The sequence below is a fragment of the Cydia pomonella genome, chromosome 15 (assembly GCF_033807575.1).
Source record: "Cydia pomonella isolate Wapato2018A chromosome 15, ilCydPomo1, whole genome shotgun sequence".
NCBI classification, from domain to species: domain Eukaryota; kingdom Metazoa; phylum Arthropoda; class Insecta; order Lepidoptera; family Tortricidae; genus Cydia; species Cydia pomonella.
Window position 1 is genome coordinate 17,709,531 of NC_084717.1, and position 20,175 is coordinate 17,729,705.

Genomic DNA, 20,175 nt, shown 5'->3' on the forward strand with positions numbered 1-20,175 from the left:
TGTGTTATCATGCGTCACTCTCGCAATTACCCACTTGTCAGAACGTGACAAATGATAAAGAGGCGAGCATCTTAGTTAAGCACTTCACAGACGGAGCGATAATATACCAAAAAATCTTATAGCAAGGCAGATGCCTTATACGATATACACGGTGGCCAAAAAATATGTGCATTCCCGTTGCCAGGGAGGTTTATATTATACTGAGCAACTTTTGATAAAGGCCAACCCTATTTCTGTGTGTCTTTTTCTGTGGGAGGGTAATTTTTTTTCTCGCGATTTCGGGGTTGGTCCCATAGTAAACGTTGCTCAGTATAATCCCAAAACCTCCCCGGCAACGGAAATGCACATATTTTTTGTCACCTTGTATTTTACATACTATTTGTTAGATTCCACACACGAAGCTATCTATATATATATATATACTACGCGAAGCCGATTTTTAGGGTTCCGTAGCCAAATGGCATAAAACGGAACCCTTATAGTTTCGCCATGTCCGTCTGTCTGTCTGTCTGTCTGTCTGTCTGTCTGTCCGAGGCTTTGCTCCGTGGTCGTTAGTGCTAGAAAGCTGAAATTTGGCATGGATATATAAATCAATAAAGCCGACAAAGTCGTAAAATAAAATCTAAAAAAATAATTTTTTTTAGGGTACCTCCCCTACACGTAAAGTGGGGGTGAAATTTTTTTTTCGCTTCAACCCTAGAGTGTGGGGTATCGTTGGAAAGGTCTTTCAAAACGAATAGGGGTTTTGAAGAAACATTTTTTGATAGAGTGAATATATTCGGAGATAATCGCTCCGAATGAAAAAAAAAATGTGTCCCCCCCCTCTAACTTTTGAACCATAGGTCCAAAAAAAATGAAAAAAATCGTGGAAGTAGAGCTTAAAAAAGACATTAAATGAAAACTATAGCGGACATGATCAGTTTAGCTGTTTTTGAGTTATCGCAAAAAGTTTTCCCTTCATAGTAAAAAGACTTATTTTAATTAGGTACTGATTATGCAAATTTGCCAATTTGTTTAACTCAGGTGAAAGGTACCGTTTCATCCCTTGGTTAACAATTTACTATACTTTAAGCTCCAGTTTAGCTTATTGTGACGGAAGAGTTACTACGGAACCCTACACTGAGCGTGGCCCGACATGCTCTTGGCCGGTTATTGTTATATATATATATTTTGGGGTCTTACGATATTATAGCTCGGTATATAACGATATATTTTGGTATCGTTGGCGTGTGTGGTGCTTAGCTATACTATAAGATATCTGTCGGTATCTGTCCTTATCTTACGGTATATTAATATATAGTACCTGGGCGACCGAGCTTTGCTCGGTTATAACCTTATAACTATTTATTGTAATATGGTTGTGTATAGGTGATAATCTTAACTAAATATTTTTGCTAATTTAAACATGTCTAAAACAATAAAAATTAAAAAATATATATAAACTTGAACATATAAAAAAAAACAAAAGTTAGTCACCGGGCGAGATTCGAACCCGTAACACTCGTTTCTAGCCGTCCGCGTCTTAACCCGCTGGACCAGACGGACAGTGGCTGGCAACACGAAATTAGCGACCATATTCTGTGTCGAAAGAAAAACGCATGAAAATTCGAAAACACGCGTTTTCCCAAACATAAGACTAATCTAGATCGATTGTATACCCCCAGAAACCCCCATATACCAAATTTCAGCGAAATCGTTAGAGCCGTTTCCGAGATCACAGAAATATATATAAATATATATATACAAGAATTGCTCGTTTAAAGGTATAAGATTATCGCTCCGTCTGTGATGCGCTTTAGCCCTACTAGTCAACATCAGCAGACCAGGTTAACAATAACATTTTATTGTCATCGAAGTTAGAAAGGAAGGCATGCCAAATTTTAATCAATCGGACACCATGTAAACCCACAGACCATGGCGTGCTAATAATTCAAGGGGTGTCACTAAATAGAGTGGCAATAAAACAGCCAACAAGAAAAAATCGAGACTCGCGTGAGTGATTGTCATTTCAAACAGCTGGGGCATATAATGGGGCGGCCTATGCAAAAGGGCGTTACTGATGTCGCATAAAGAGTGCAAGCGTGTATAACTTAGTCCAGTATCTGTTGAACCACATCAAATGAGTGGTTTGTATACCCTGCGTAACTTATACCACACCGGTTCAGTAATAGTTATATTCGCTCTTGCTTTACTAGTAAAGATAGCTACTATAATATATTACTAGCATAGATATGTTACAGTATAAAAAACGCTCTTTTAAGCTCAGACTTATTTTACGAGAATTACATACTAGGTTCTTAAAATCAATCGTACCGATTTTCATGCTTTTAACGCAATTTGCAGCGTTTTTGGGCGTACCGCTGTATAGCCCTTTTCCAGGCATGGTACCTACGATTTATCGACCACATACGCGCCATTAGAATTTCAACTTTAGAATTCCGATTTAAGGTTCAAATTAGATTACACTTTCAGGAAATGTTACTTGTCTTCAAATGAATCATCAAAGCTGGATTAATTGGAATATATTTGGATTTTTTGGGAAAACCTTGTAGATTGGTGCGGCCTGGAAAAGGGATAGCACTACAAGCCATATGTCGAATTTCCAATCATTCCACTACACGACGTTTCCACGCTGACATGACGTAAAGGAACGAATAAATCTGTGACTGTTTTTCAGTGTTAGGTTGTAAAATGATAGCGATTGCGTGTGGTATAGATCCAGAACGGTCCAGGTCCTTGATGTGAAACAGGATATTTAAAAAAAAAGCTTAGTTACGCTGGTTTGGTGTACCGTCCGGTACGCTACGCTTACACGCGACATAGCAGACGATAATTATGTCGATGTTGCGCGGCGATAAAGCCACGTGGACGATTAGATAAGGGTCTGTGGCTGCATAATATTGGCATTAGGAATGCGAATATTATTGTTATTTTGTGTTTATGTATTACTAAAGCCCACAAAGCCCTTATTATATCTTTGGTATTGGTTGGTATTGGTACTCGCGGGCTCGGTTTCCGCAACTCGACGTCGTAATTCGCGCCTATTTTGCGTGGTGGGTTGTCGGCACTACTCTTGCCAACCCAACTATACCAAGAAGCCTAGCAGACCCTTGGTGTTGCCGACGACTTCTGGGAGAGACCCCGGAGAACCGAGGTATTGTGCCCGGTACTCTGCCAACCCTGGGCATTCAAGAATGACGTGGGCGGCTGTCTCCTGTGCCTCCATGCACGCTCTGCAGAGGAGGCTATCTGTAAAACGTAGGGTTAGTAGGTGTTTGTTTAGTGGGGCGTGGCCGGTTATGGCCCCAGTCAAAAGCCGGAGCTGTAGCCTCTCCAGCTGTCTCAGCCTCCTCGACAAACCAGGGTCGATTGTCGGGAGGGCCTCCTTCGCCTGCCTGCACGTGCCTAGGTTAGACCAGTACTGTTGGTGTTTTACCTTAGTGTTGTGTCTCAGCATGTTCCGGAGCCAGGCATAAGGCAGAGGTATAATTGGCTCCGGTCCTGCCACCCTCAGTTCCGAGCCTCCTCTCGCCAATATGTCGGCTGCATCGTTCCCTCGCGAGTTGCTGTGTCCCTTGATCCACTGCACAGTTACGCTGGTGGTGTTGCTTACCTCTGACAGCTTATTATATCTAAATTAATAGAGAATAATTTTTGGACCCGAGTACGTCCTTAAACTACGTCCACAAGAGAGGTATGGGCATTGTGAATGTCATCTCGCTTTGTGTGGTAGGGCACAGTACAGCGGATGTCATTCCAGATCTAGAGCAGAGCCCAACCGGGGAAGTACCTCCACCTTACAGAAAATCGCAGCCAAATAACACTAGACCCTACTCATAGTGTTAGTTCCTGCCGGTGAGTAAGGTTCCCAGAGCTCAACGAGGGGCGGGAGGGGGTTAGGGTTGGCAACGCGCATGTAACTCCTCTAGAGTTGCAGGCGTACATAGGCTACGGATACTGCTTACCATCAGGCGGGCCGTATGCTTGTTTGCCACCGACATAGTATTAATATATAAAATTTATATTTAATGGTACATTGGAAATTGTGCTAAAAAGTTCCTCAGTCAGCGTAAGAGGACCACTAGCACAAATTGTAAACGAACCGCCTTGATGCATCAATGTCATATATTTATTCGTAACAAGTAATATGTGAAAACTTGTCAAAAAACTGTTTAAGGCACAGTATATATGTTACTGTTTGGTTTACGGTTTGTGCTAGTGCAGCCTATGGCGGCAAAACGTATCAGTATTACTACCTATTATATTTTTTAAAATACCTATTACAAGAGAAAATATTAAATTGTTAGATTTTGCTGTCTACATTCTGATGACGCAAAATCAACAATACATCTATGTTCAATCTTTTTGGTATACCATGTACATAATTATTTTAGCAAAAAAAGTCATATTTTCCAAAAAATCTCACACTACGAGTACAACACCTCATCAGTCCGCGGCGCTCTTGCAAGTTGAATCTCAGCGCCCTACAATAGGTGAGGTGGATTGTCTCACGTCGCCCCTCCTTACTGTTTACGGCGCACCAGGGCGCCGCGGCGCGCAGTTTGGGAACCCCTGATCTAATATAAGTCGCCGAAATTACTTTCGTCCTTTTTGGAGTAGTTCTCTCCTGCCTGAGGATCATGGCCATGTGCCATTGCTCTCCATGCAGCATTCTTTGATAACTTGTCTGCCTGGTAGATGTTACAATCAACAACCCTTTTCATTGTTACTCGTGTCAGACATTTTCTTTCGGATGCTATAACAATATACCGGGTAATTCATGAGACTTGAGTAGGACTAAGCCTACACAATTAGTAAATGTTAATGAATCGTTCACCATCATATTTAAGTAAAACAATCACGATTTTTATCTGTTATTTAACTTTTTGTTACGGACAAATTTGATTATCTACAATCATGGACACCCTACAACACTTAATTAACAAAGATAAAAGCTATTTAACCGTTATGACAGCACTTTGATTAAAAAGAAAATAAAATGACACACTTGAGTGAGATAGGATTTTATAAAAGTAACCACACTCCGATGACATTCAATTTGTCACTTGTTAAGGATAATACAAAGAGGGTGACCATTAATATCGTAAATAAAACTTTTTTTTTGAACAGTAAAAAATAAATTAACGTTAATCTCACAAATACTGGTACGAAACAGTTGCTGATTGATAACTTACTGAATATGCAGGCTTGATCCTGCTCACATCTCCTGAATCACCTGTACAGTGGATTTCATTTATCGATCTTGGTTGTAGCGAGTTAGCGACCATTCGGTTAAGGTCGTTAAATCCAAGTCCCATGAATTTAAAGCATACATTACGCCGCTATACTTACTCAAACTCGTATCTGATATATGTATGTAATATACAAGGTTGAGTAAGTATAGCGACGATTAGCAACTGCGGTGACCTTTTGTTTATGGGTAGATATGGGGTCATCCATTAATTACATCACACGTTTAGGGGGAGGGAGGGGGTCAAGAAAATGTGACATGTTGTGACAAGGGGGAGGGGGACTCACAAACTTTGTGACGTCACTTTAACTTCACCAGTATTTATAAAAAAAAAAATTTTTCGCTGTACAATTAAATAACGAGTTTTTAGAACGATAATCGTTTTATGCGATTAATTTTCTTTCCTAGTCGGTTGTGTTATAATTACTAATATTTCTTTTGTCCAAAATAGTTTGATCAAAAAATATTAATAGTAACAAATTCGATTCGCCGATTTTGGTGAAAAAAAAAATGCGAAAAATGTGACGTCACACCAGAGGGGTTTGCCAAATGTGACAAGGAGGAGGGGAGGGGTCAAAAAACCTAGAAATACGTTTGATTTAATTAATAGATGACCCCTATTAGGTAGGGATATAGCGTGAACACTAGTTTGAGAAGAACTACGTTTCGGAGTTAAATTTATACATGTCTTTATCTATTTAACTTTGCCTATAGCTTCCGGATATAACGCAGAAATTACAGTCGCTTCATCGTTGTTATATGCAAACCAAAATCCACTGTATTACTAAAGTCTACCACCGTAAATAATATATGCGAGACAGCTATAAAAACATTCCAGACCCAGACATAGAAACACTATTTTATTTCCATCGCACTCTCCCACGATCTCTCTTTCCGACATTTATAGCGAGCAGGTTTGATGGAAATCATGGGCATTCTCCAATGCCTTGTTATTTAGCCGTGCCTAGATTTCAGAACGGGTCTGTTTTCACTGGTCCGTGGGAACGTAATAATATTGTAAATAGGGTTTCAGTGTCGCAAAGTCGCCATCAGATATATCGGGGCGGCCAAGGTGCTCACAAATATCTGAACACGCCTCTACTGTCAAGGCGCTAGAGTGCGTGTTCAGATATTTTTGAGCACCACGGCCGCTCCGATGGTGACTGTAGTCGTCTTAACTGACAATTAGTAAACCTTATTGTAAAGGAATAAGGTTCATTAATGTGGAATTGTGGAGCTAAAGTATTGCTGTTACCATATATTTATGCATGCAGTAACTAGCGATCCGCCCAGCTTCGCACGGGTAGCAAAAGCGCGATTTTTCCGACATTAGCCTACATCGTCATATTTCGACCAATTTACACTAAAACCTTCCTCAAGAATCACTTAATTGATAGGTGAAAACCGCATTAAAATTCCTTCAGTAGTTTTTGAGTTTATTGCAAACATACAGACAGACAGACGCGGCGGGGGACTTTAGGTGTAGGGTGAGGGTGTAGGGGACATAAAACCTTTTATCAAGATATTAAGACTTTCCAGACGATTAAATTAAATACAACTGCATAATAGTAGTATTAGTACTTAACCTCAAATCAATGTTTTTGTTACTTAAGTTCTAATAAAAATGTGTAGGTAAGTTGTGTTCATTGCGTTGTTTCAATGGTTTTTGTTTCGATTAAGCTCCAAAAATCAGCATTAACCCTTTGAATGCCACGCCTATTATGGGTATACTACGCGTTACGAGTCTTGGCGGTCAAAGGGTTAACCTTGCGGTATCAGTGCATCTGAAAGTCAAAGCAATCTATCTTCAGTTTGTATGATACATGTACGTTCTAAGAACTAGCACGACATCATTAAATATTAATTAAGTTTGTGACATGCAGGAATCTTTATCTCTGCGACTGTAATCAGTTTTTCTTAGATAACTTTGTCATGATGCTGATGCCCCATTCTAAAAGTACAAGTTGGAGCCCCGCGAACTGTCGCGACTGCAGACGACACGCCGCGGCGATACGGCTGGTTTCTGTTTGTTTCTATGAAACACCATAAAGTCAGCGACACGAAATCAGCGACGCGTCGCCGAGCGGCAGACGACACGTGTAAATAATAGTATAAGTTTTCTTTTTTTTACAGAAATACAGCACTTTTTTATAAAGCACACGACTGGTTTTTATTTATTTCTAGGAAATACCATTCGAAGTCAGCGAAACGAAGTCAGCGACGCGTTGCCGAGCGGCAGACGACACATATAAGTAGTAGTATACTTTTCTTTTTTTTTACAGATATAAAGCACTTTTTATAAGACACTTAGCTTCGAACTTCGATGTTCATGGTAGCCCTCTCTACGTGCGGTAAGCAATAAATATACGGCCATCATATCAACTTTTATAAGTCATTACTGTCATTAGCGCCACAATTTTCTGCAACACACGAAAGTTTAACCATATAAAACGGTTGGCGAAAACCACTCCTCTTTTTGCGAGTGTAATGGACATTGTCGAAATAATAAAACACGGTGGAGCTTGAACTATTCATTTTTACGATAGTTTCATTAAAAGTTTCGTAATCGTAATTGGTATGAAATGTCGGGCCATTATGAAGGCCTGTCGAGAATTTTAACGATGAAGCTTCAGTGGAGAGTCGAGGAATTTTCTGCTTCACGCGTAGGGTTTGCGCGACGGACCTGAAATGTATGGGAAGATCCGTCCGTGGATTCGGATCCAGATCGGGATAATTTCATACATTTCGGATCCGGATTGCAAACCTTATTCAAGCGCGATTACAATTGTTGTGTTGTTAACAGTGTGGGCGATGGTTCCCAAAAAAAATTGACTTCCATTATCTCATAGACAAGAGAACATCACCAACCTAAAAGTGGAATTCAATAAAAAAGACAAATAATGTAAAAAAACAAAGACAGATTTTGACAGCATTTGACCTAAACCTAAAAGTTTTGCGATGGTCGTTTTCATTGAAACATTAATAATTAACATATATTATAAGTAATAATTTATATAAATAAAAGGTTAAAGTACATAAACTGTTGATATCGTGATCATTCTTAAGGAGGTAATTTCACAAAAGGTCCCTGTGGCCCGCAAGGGCCCCCAAAAGTATAAGGTAAGATAAGCTACCCAGTGTGACGTTTCTTATAACGCTTCATACACTACAACAGTTTGACTAAGCCTTTATTTAAGATTTTCTAGCCTCGTTAGTTCTCGATATGTAACCCAATTATTCTCAGCAGCCATAAAGCCCGGCACTCACTGACGTAATTGAATTCCCTTGTAATGAGGGCTCCGAGTTCGCCTTTGTGACTATTCATTAATCATTTAGCATAGTTTGGCTGGAACTAGATACGGACGCTGATCAACGTATGTAGAATCAAAGAGGAACCGTTTGGTTAATTAAAATGCCTACGAAGCTCATGGTCCTGGGTTCAGATCCCTGTACGGGAAATTGTTAGTGTGATGAGCACAGATATTTGTTCCTAGGTTATAGGTTTTCTATATATACGACGATATATACACAGTTCGACGAGGGTGCGGATATATATCGTTGTCTAAGTACCCACAACACCTCATTAGATTGGCAAGGCGCTTAGTTAATTTGTGCAATAATGGCCTATAACATTAATTTATTATTTAAAATAATATAAATTAACTGGATTCTTATAAACTTGTCGATTTAGAGACAATTGAGGATCTCATCTTAACAATATAAGAAAATATAAATTGGCTCCGGCTTACCGATGAATCTTTTCGATGCCACTCATTCGTAGAATACTTCTGATATAGGTACAGGTCAGCTATGTTTTCTCAAAAATCTGTAAAGCAAATTGTCATACACAAAAAATACGCTAGATCCATTTATATTTTTTAAAGAAGATTTTATCATGTAATCCCTACTGATAAACTCTTCTTTAAAAAAATATTTCATGATATAAATATGAACCAGCAATGATCAAACCTGAAGCATCTTCATTAATTGGAAATCTTAAACGTCAGCGCACTTTATGCATCGATGTGTTCATAGCATGTACGCGATAAGACACACATACAAATGTTTACCCAAGACAATCACCGCACATTTCTGGTGAAAAATTAGCTCTGTCAAGCGAAAAGGTCCCAAGACACTTTCATTTTACTTAGCCGACGTGGAAATTGACAAGTTGTTCCACTCGCCCACATTGTAGAGGCGAGTCCTGTTCATAGGTTTATACCCTGATGGTGGTAAATAAGCGCACATTCCGCCTAAGGCCACTTGAGACTTGAGTACCTACAATGGAAAAATTATTAGCCGAACGTTTAACACGTTGAACGCCATGGGGGGCACCGGCGACCTCACGAAGTCAACTGCAACACGCCATGGGGGGCACCGGTGACCTCGTGTTAAACCTGTTTTTAAGACGCTATCCTGCGCCACGTGTAGCAGTTATAAGCAATGCGTTGTATGCAAGGGACCGGCATGGCGCTCGTTAGTAAAACGGTGGCTTGGGACGTGGGTGCAGTTAGTGACATAGTAGATTTGTTGAAAAAATGAAAAAAACAAGGCATTTTTTTCAAATCACAGCTTTAATTCTATAATTTATATAATTAAGTATTTGCAATAATTATATAATTAATAGAAATTAATTTCAATTATCTGGAGATACACGACAATTATCAAAAAATAAGAAAAAATAAATTTCCCAATGCAGACACACACCTGATACATGCATTCCACAAAAAAAACATCATAAAAACCCAAAATTAACAAAAATAAACAAAAACAGCGTATCTTCTTGAACCAGTAGCAGGAATTGCCAAACCAAGCTATTGTCACACAATGCCAAAGCAGTTAAATTTTATATTATAAGCATATTTTAGCGGGTGCGAATGTGACAGTATAATGACCGGCACAGTGACCGGCGTGGCCGGCGGGGGGACCGGCGTGGCGTCATGGTAACGGTTTTTGAAATATGAACTTCACAGCGCCACGGGGGTCATCGGTGACCGCGAGTTTTTTTTTTTTAATAACTTTTTAACTAAACCTCCAATAACAAAATAAAATATATATCTATATACATATCAAAGTAATAATTGAATTTACATCAAGTTTTTTTTTAAGAAAAAATGAATATTTTGGTCTGGCGTTTAACGTGTTAAAAGAAATAATTTAAATTTTGCTCAATATCTTACAACCAATTTGTAACAGGTACAACTCATAGTTCGCAAGAATCTCAAGTCCTATTTTTGTGTAAGTCGGTAGTAACAAAACATTTTGTTACTATTATGCAAACATTTCTTTCAGTGTAAAACAAATCATCGTCAGTGAATAACTTAAAAAGTCAATTATTAGAACTGTGGATCCAAAGTAGCCAAACGAAGATCTGCAGGTAAAAGTGTATTCCAGGAAAACTTTAAAAGAGAAGTGCTTCCTTAGAAAAGTTTAGACACGTGTCTATGCATACGTATGCAATGTATGAATCTTTAAGAGACGTGACATCGCTCGCGTGGCGTTTACATTACATACCGTGCAGTGTGACGTCTCATGAAACATACCTATATTACAGCGCGCAAATGCACGTCAACGAAAACGCATTAATCGCATGACGTACGTAGATGCAGTTCTTACTTAAGGACAGTTCCATTAGCCTTTCCTATTCCTACAAAATTTACCTGGTACCAATCACAGCAGTATATAGGCGAGCGACAGCACTATAGCCCAATCCCTCTCCTGCATGAGTAGAGGCCAGAGAATTCACAAGTGCGACAGAGAGGCCGCACGTCGAACGTGGTTCGCGGTATGCCCTCTGGGGGCTTACCGCGTAAACCGAAATCCGCAAATTGCAGGGATCGATCTCTTTTACTCTCACTAAGGCCAAATTAGAGTAAAAGAGAAAACGCCCCGCAAATTGCGAATTCCGTTTTCGCGTTAGGCCCCCCTAAACCCAGCAGTGGAACGTCCAACTTTCATAGACAAAATTACTTTTTAAATATATCGTCAAATTGCGTCAAAATCGTGGTTTAAAACTCGGTTGCGCTAGAGCAGAAAATATCGTATCATTCATAGACAAGAGGTTAAGAGCAATAAACAAGACTCCAAAGATTCCTAACAAGTTAGGTTGACAGTTCCACTCACCTCGACTCGGGAAGCTTCTGGAATGAGATCCAATGTCGGAAGCTTTTACACGATTGGATCCCGAAAAGGGGTTTTCACCCCGTTTACGAGGGAGGAATAATGCGGTGCTTAAATATGTATCTTTGTTATGTAATGTTATTGTTATTGGTCTTGAGGTGTAATGAAACAGTAGAGATTAGGGATACGTACTTGCGTTATGGTGATTTGATTACCGGGAAAGAAAATATGACAGAACTTGATTACTGCCGATTTTTGACATAAGCAAGTCGCGGCGTTTATCACACGCTGTATAGATTATAGTACATGCAAAAAGGAAACTTAATGAAACAAAATTAAAGTTAACGAACAAAGAGTGTTTGTTGTTAGATTATTTACATACAGACATGCACAGTGCACACATGCGCGCACGCGTGTTTATAAAAATTACATGTGCGTAGCTGATAACTTGCTGCTAGCTAGCTGTACACGTACAGTCGATGTCAGAGATATGTGACGTTTTCAACTAAAAAGAAGCCACAATGTCGGTTGTCGATAAGGTTGATTTCAAATTGAAGCTATATGGAAATATCGCCTTATAGGTTATAGGCAACCGACAATAAGTAACTTTTTGGTTGATAATTGCACATATGTTTAAACTTTCGCACTTGAGAACCTTATAAAAAAAAATTCGGCGTCGACTGTACAATTTCCATATCAAATACTTAATTTTGACCTGAGATTTTTAACGCAATGTTTAACAGAGTAGAGAATATCTAAAAAAAAAGTAGGACTGCTTTCTTGTTTTACCAAGCTAAGCCTTAAGAAAACAGGTAACATTGAAATATATAATTATCTAAGGACGGGCGTTACGGGCACTAAGAATGGTGCTAGTTCAGTGGTGTCACTCACGAATTCGAGCCAATCGTAGTCTAGTAACGCAATTAGTTGCGATCAATCGCGCGCCTGACGCATCAACCAATCGCGTTGCGGCGTTAGACTGCACGATTGGCTCGAATTCGTGATGGTGACACCGCTGTACTGGCCTCTTTCTTATCCTTGGATAATATATGTCAATGGGTAAGTAACAATACACAATATACACATTTGCATGTTTTTGGCTCAATCAGCTGTATAATAACGCTGTTATGCATTATTATTAACTGCATTTATGCAGAAATAGGCGTTGCACAAGATGCAACCCATTTAGAAATCACAATAGGTAGCCTAGATAAACCACTAATTGACTAGAGCACTAACTTGTTCAACTAGTTATGGTGTTTAGGTCTTATTGTAACAGCTGAATAAGGCAACAGTTACAGTGGAATGATTAAACAAGGAAATGACAAAGTACGGTACAAATATGGAAGTCAATATTTACTTGATTGTTATTGTACTTTTACCTACTTTTTGTTTGACGTGTTGGGTTAGGCTTATTGTAATAATGATGTCAAGGATTTTATTGTGCATATGAATGTTTGCTTATTCGATGTGTTCATATTAAAAACAATTCCAATATTGTATTTTTTTATTGGCATCATTTATTTTTGCCTTATTATTATAACTTTTATGCAAAATCAAATGTCTCTATGGGATCAGATATAATAATTTGACAATTTATTTTTAACCGACTTCAAGATTTCAAAAGGAGGAGGTTTTCAATTAGGTGCATATGTTTTTTTTTAATGTTTGTTATTTCATAACTCCGTCATTTCTGAACCGATTATGAAAAATATTTTTGTGCTTGAATCTATATATATTGGTCCCATTTTTTACAAAACTCAGTTCTGATGATGGGATCGATGATGAATCGAGGGAACTCTTCAAATGTGAAGAGCATACATATAGTGTTTTTTGTGTTTTCATCAACCAATCAAGCACTTACATTTAAAAAGTGACATTTGATGAAGTGAAACTGCTAATGATGATCAGAAAGGAACTCTTCAACGCCGCATAGTTCACGTTTGGCAATTTGTTCTCTTCGCATGTTTGTGAAGCAGTTGGTTTTCAAGGCACATTTTTGTCAAGCTTGAGTTCTGATGATGGATTCCATGAGGAATTGGGGTACTTCTCAACTCTTTAAAGCAAACTTACAGCCATTTTTATAATTATTTCATGCATAGTGTGAAATAATTTATTATAAATACAGTCATATACCCTGTTGCGGGTATTTTACCAGTCAACCAGCAAATCTGACATGTGTCACGGTGGGTCAGTGATAAACCTCCTTTTCTACATAATTAGGTGTAGGACGCTGTCTTTTTAATTTCATTGTATGAAATCCAAAATCAACAATAATCTTTCTTTCACTGGTCTCCCTCATTGAAGTCGGTTTTTTTTTCTTAAAAATTATTTATTTAATGACACCTTATACTATACATAATTTGCTTTTGTGTATAGCCTGTATAGGTAACAAAAACAAAAAGATTTCCAGTTCCTAATCTTTTGTACTTTTTTCATTTTTTTTTTCTATACTATTTACGATGCTCATTTTCTAGTATTTTAAGTAGAAATTTTAAGCACTGCAGCAGTGCTATTTATGAGAACTTTCAATGTTTTGTGTGGAAAACGAATTTGTCTAAGAATATTTTAAGGACTTATTATAGGAAAAAAAAAATCCTAAATAACCAGTCGTTTGTAATATTTTATTGCCCTTAGAATTTTTCCCAATAAAAAACTTAATGAAGCTTGAAAAACACTTTATTGTTTCTGACTAGGCCATTTTTATCCTTGTGATCATCAAATTAACACTTTCAAAGTATAATTTGACAACAAGAATTAGGTTCAATGATGTGGGTGTTCACAAAAGACCAGTTAAAACTAAAGACTAGCATTCTTTATACAAGGTGCATATCTCATCACTGTTGTAGGTGCCACTATACACCGTGTTTCTTTTTATTTCCGTTACTTTCAAGGGTGCATTCATGAGCTTAAATTAAGTAACTTTCTCAAAGACACCGGTATTCTCATTAACTCCATTTCGGAGATAATTAATAATTTATTTTTATCTTATAAGGTCCTTACGAGCGTATACACTTGCCGTAGGGCCTGTTCACATATTGATTAGTGTTTAGTACGAGTGTGTACATTTGCTACTAAACGTAACTACAATGTTTGAAATGACATTGATATGTCACAGTTTTCAATTGTTTGGTTGAATTAAATGTAATATCCGAGTTACAACAACGCTATATGCAACATTTAATAAATTTTTATTAAAATAAAAAAATAAAAAATTATATATTTTTTTTTGGATTTTAACTATGCCATTTAGTTTCCTTAAACGTACTTACTCATACCCCGGAGTTAACGGAATTCAATAAAAACACGGTGTATAAGTGAGATATCAGTTCCATATACATGCTCTCTGATCTTCTTCTTTTTCTTTGCTCCATCCCACTTAAGGCATCATACATTATCACTGATAACTCAATAAATTAGCCTGACAGTGTTTAAATACTATATCATTTTAAAAAACACTTCCTGGCCAGTGGCCACTACCCGGACGGGCTCTTAAAGGGATAATCTGGAGATAAAATAGAGCTATTATCAGCTGAACTTTTTGGTTTGGACTGGTGTGGTGGAGTAAACAGCATTCCCCTGATGTTAGCTTAATTTTATCTAGATGGATAACAGCACAGCATCAACCAAAAATGGAACATGACTTTACGCTTAACAGTCTACATTTTGACCAGTCTCTGGTATCTACTAAAAAAAGCTGATGTGGGTTGAACAATATGCCACAGTATTGCATAAGGACCATAAAAATTCTGCCAATGGACAGATGTTTGACCCCAATTATAATTTAAGCTTTGATTAATTTCATGATTGAAGGTCAGCAAATTAATTTTAATGTTTACCAAATGGGGATATTATTGGTATTTCTCGATGTTAGTAATGGTCAAGGTAGTCTTTTCTTTACTGATTGATTAATGATTATATTTGCCTCACTTAGGAAACAGGAAAGGTAAGTTCATAATTATGAGCACATTCTCCAGCTTAACCCACTTTAGATAAGATTAATCTTAGTTGTAGGAGCAACATGGGCATGTAAAGTATTTAAGTGAGCAGTCAACACTTTTTTAAATAAAGTATCATTTTGCCCATATCGTACCTATAACTCTGTATCTTTAGGTATTTAAATAAAAGTAAACAAACAATTTGTACATTTTCAGGCAGTTACAAAATTTATAGGTTAACCAACCAAATACAAAACTGCCTGGAGCGGACACTGAACAACCTGACCTTAACCTACATTATTTGATCATGCAATGTTTTCATGTACCCACAACTAGATTTAGGAGCCATTTGAAGGTAGATTTTGTTTACTTTTATTTAAATACCTAAAGATACAGAGTATAATTTTGATGAGAAACTAAGTCTGAGTATATTTCAATTTAAGTTTCTAAAACAAACAAAAGAATTATTCAATGCCACACCACTCAAAAATACCACAAGTGAACTATAAGCTGGTAGACTGTCTCCATAAATACATTTACTTCACAATCTAGCCAGGCAATGCTACCAGCATCCTCACCTGGGATAGCAATATTTGGATTAAATTTAGTTTATTTATGCTTGGCTGGTTCCAATAACATTTTATTTACCACTTTCGCTGCAGCAATAGAATTACAATTTGCTTTATGCCAATTTGACTTGATGTCGCAGCAAACATGTTCATTCAAATACAATACCCAATACACCCAGGATTACCCAAATCTGTCCCAATTATATACAATGTCGGGTGGTTTGCATAGTGTTCCAATAAAACCAGATATTTCTTGTGTCATAGCTACAAGCAATCTGCAAAGCAGTTCCTGTCTCCCACTGTTATGATAACACAGCCCCCTTGGCAAGACCAGAGTAAGAAAATAATAAATAAAATAAAATGAAATAGCCTTTATTTACAGAACAAAGAACAGTAGCACACTATCTCTCTATTATCTCCCATCTTTTGTATTCTTTGTCTGCTTAATATTGGCTTAAAGCCCCTGGAGTCAAACAAACACAAAACACAATAAAAAAAAAAAAAGTCCTCAAGTAGGATAACAATAATATAATAAATTCACTTGTCACTTCACATTTAATTTGCCAATTGGCTTTGCAAGATAAGGTTAAATGTTTTGACATTTACATCATTGATAAGTTCCTTATCGGTGTTATCTGAGGAATGCGGGGGCTTCCTGAGCCTTGATAGATAATTATTTAACCTTCTAATCAGGGTTGTACTGTAATTAGGTGTCTTCTAAATGATAAATTGTAGCTAAAAATTAACTTTTATCTACAGACAAACATTGAAATGTTGTTTTCTTTTTCCAATAAGAATAGTATATGCACACAACATATTACAACCTCTGATTATTGGAATTAGTGACTTATATCAATGAGAAAAAAAGTTGTAAACAAAAATTGGGTCCTAAAAACATACATTTTAGTTTTCAATCATAATAATTATTTAGGGCTTTAGAGCCCCAGGGCCAACTAGACAGTTATTTGAACCAACTAAATACACATAAAATCCGTTTATTATGACTCTGCTTATACTGACCAACCATTACTATGAAGTAATTGCAGGGCAAAGTTTAGTTTTCATATAACACTCTTCGTAACAAAGTCGGATAAGATGACTTCGCTTATAATGACATTAAAAAAAATGGAGATGGGCTGGCGATGTCGCTAGATTACAGACGGAAGATGGACCTCTGAACCCTGGAAAGGGCCCATTGATAAGAGGACAGCCATTGGCACGCTGGTCAGATGACATAACGAAACTGGCAGGGGCCAGCTGGATGTGGGAGGCCCAAGACAGAAAGAAGTGAAGGGTTCTGGAAGAGGCCTTTACCTCCTAAGGGTTCTGGTGTGTTATCTCACAAAAATTTATATTAGGTTTAAGATCCTAGGTTAAGTATTTTGTAATATTTTCACCCAGAAATAAAAGGCTTTTTTATTATTATTTTTATTTATAATGACATATATCGCCTATTAATCCTATTTTCATGGAATTATAACCACTTATACTGAAATCTTCACTGGTTTTCAGGGCCGTCCCTCACGTTTTTCTTGCAATGAGTTAGGAGCTGTGTAGCACATGGGTAGTTTCAGTTTCTCAATGATAGTTGATATTAAAAATGAGGCTAATAAAACTCATTCCTTGCAAATGAATTTGGGATTAATTGGGAAAAAGTAACAAAAATAGGAAGCTTAATCAACTCTGCTTTGTATGGCATCTACTTAGTATGACATGTTTGTCACTACCCTTTGATGTTGTTATAAGCGGATTCTACTGTAGCTTCAAAACCTTAATAAATATTAGACCCACTTACCATTAGAGCTTTTGAGATCCCGATGAATAAGTGATATAGGTGCATCCACATGCAGATACGCCATCCCGCGGGCCACCTGAATGGCCCAGTCCACCAGGATGCCTGGCCGGATCTTCCTGCCGGACAACACTCGGTTCAACGAGCCCCCGCGCGCGTACTCCATCACTAAACACAAGTTGGGCTCCTCCAAGCACACACCCTTCAAAGACACTATATTCTCGTGCTGCAACATCCAGAACAGCTTCGCCTCCTGCAGCACACTCTCTTTAATAACCTCAATGTCTTCGTTCGCGTCCTGGCGCGCCGCTTTGACCGCCACCACTTCATCGTTCCAATAGCCTCGATACACCTTCCCGAAACCTCCCACCCCTATCACTTCTTCCAGTTTCAACTCCGAGAAGGACACTTGAGGCGGATCCACATCCCCTATAACCGATGACACCGCCAGGGGATCCTCCTCGGTCACATACTGAGCTGGGAAGATGCCTATTCGGTCTCCGATCTTTCCCGTCCACCACCCGTCGTCTCCCGAGATGTTGGGGTCTTTGGACAAGACCTCGACGATCTCGCCGCGGCGGAGGGTCAGCTCGTCCCCGCCCTGCGCCTGGTACTCGAAGACGGCGGTGAACAGAGACAGCGACGGGCGTGCTTCCTCGGCCGCCATAGCCGCGCGGCCCGCCGGCGGCATCAGCCCGGCGCGCCCATCGCCCGCGCCCGCGCTCACGCGCCCCGACACGGCTGCGGCCCGCGCCCTCCCCGGCACATAACGCACGACGCTACAAAACAACGACGCGTTTGGTTATGATCACGGTATTATTCCGCCATCTTTGTTTCCCACATTGATCATGGCGGTTTTAACGACGATGGTATTGAGGTTTACACTTGTTTTTAACACACGCGGCGATATATTCGGAATCACTGAACACTTCAACTTCGCTGCTACGGTGTTAATTATTTTCCATTCATCTATCACGTTATCAGATAGACGAAATGACAACCTTACTACAGCGAAGTCAGTGACAAACTGACGTTTTATCATCAGTGTTGCTATAACAAGATTTACTTTTCCCACTCAAGGTGAAAAAATGCACATTTATGTAATTGACAAGTCAATGTTTTTAAAATCAACATTTAATTATTTTGGAACGACCATAATAACATTTAGTATCTTAAATTGCAAGAGTAAATATACTAATTTTAAAAATGTATAGGAAATTAGGTTTTTTGACAAAGCAGTGTTGCTTGTTCAAGTTTACAAACACCTTAAAATCAAAGTAATTACAGTGTGGCAAACACAACTTGCCAGTCAGTAACAACCAAGAAAACTATACTCATACCTTTCTTTTGGGTGCTTGTCCTAGCATAAGACAAAGACAGTATGATTCTTTCTGTCTATCTTTGAAATGAGACAGTCTTGGGCCAAACTAGAGAAATAGGCCAGACACATGATATATTTACTTAAACCAAATCTGATTATTCTTATAAAAAAAGTCGTTTCATCGGTGTGCTTAAGGCCACCAAAAAACCGTTACAAAAACATTTGAACTAACTACTAACTTATTTATAATAGACTGATGTCCCGAATATCCTTACATTAAATTACTTTTTGACTCCTGTACCTTTGTAATGTCTGGGACACCAATTACCCGTGTAGGACGTGTACAGGTTGTATTTTAAAAATAATAAATATAATAACAATAAAAAACATTTACTCACCTTTGCAGTAGCATTTAAAGGGAAAGTAATATTTGCGATAACCAGCCATAACTTATGACACTTAGTTTTGGCAACGGACTGTGTTGTCCGGCCACTGTTACTTAAACAGATATACTAAATATTGTGTACCATATTGCAGTGAACTTTTAGGAAGTAACGCAGGCGGAAACATTCGATCAAGAATAGTTATACACGTATTTGCTTTACATTTACTAACTTATTTTTAGAATATCTAAATACCTAAAACTTTTTAAAAATAAAGAAACATGATTTTATTCGTATTATTACATTTTCACATAAAATATATGTATCACATCCAATTTATTGCATACATATTCAACATAAAACAAACCAAACATCAGTATAAAATAAATATATTGTGTGTCCTGCGATTGAATTTATATAAAAAAATACGAATTTAAAACGAAATAGATTCAAAATTTACCCATTTTTTGTTTTTTTAATTTGGCCTGGCAGCATTTTATTATAGTGTAAAAAGAAATTCATAGATGGCGCTAAAAGCTCAGGAAATGATACAAAAACAACAAACTTCATGGTCATAGTAACTCCATCTAGGCTACGTATTTGGAACTTATTTCCTCAAATAAGAGAATGAACAATATATAACATGTGAATATGTGATGTTTTTCATACATATACGATATGTAGTATTTTTTAAATTTTCTGTTGTGATAAAAAAGTTTAAATTCAACTCGAAAATTTAAAAATTACTTCATTCATTATCATTGCTTAATGTATAACGTTATTTCGACTCCTTCAGCGTGA

The 20,175-nt window shown here is 37.9% G+C and overlaps 1 protein-coding gene across 7 annotated transcripts in view; it reads right to left on the reverse strand.

The window, feature by feature from the left end:
* LOC133525528 (mitogen-activated protein kinase kinase kinase 11) overlaps positions 1 to 18,719 on the reverse strand; it is a 118,434-nt gene extending 99,715 nt beyond the window's left edge. For 4 of the 7 annotated variants that reach the window (XM_061861805.1, XM_061861803.1, XM_061861802.1 and 1 more), the window contains exon 1: positions 17,674 to 18,719. In XM_061861805.1, coding sequence (XP_061717789.1) covers positions 17,674 to 18,361 — 688 coding nt within the window. In that variant the 5' untranslated portion in view covers positions 18,362 to 18,719. The remainder of the gene's footprint in view (positions 1 to 17,673) is intronic. The other 3 variants (XM_061861806.1, XM_061861804.1, XM_061861801.1) reach the window with 1 other exon arrangement.
* Positions 18,720 to 20,175: the final 1,456 nt, after the last annotated feature.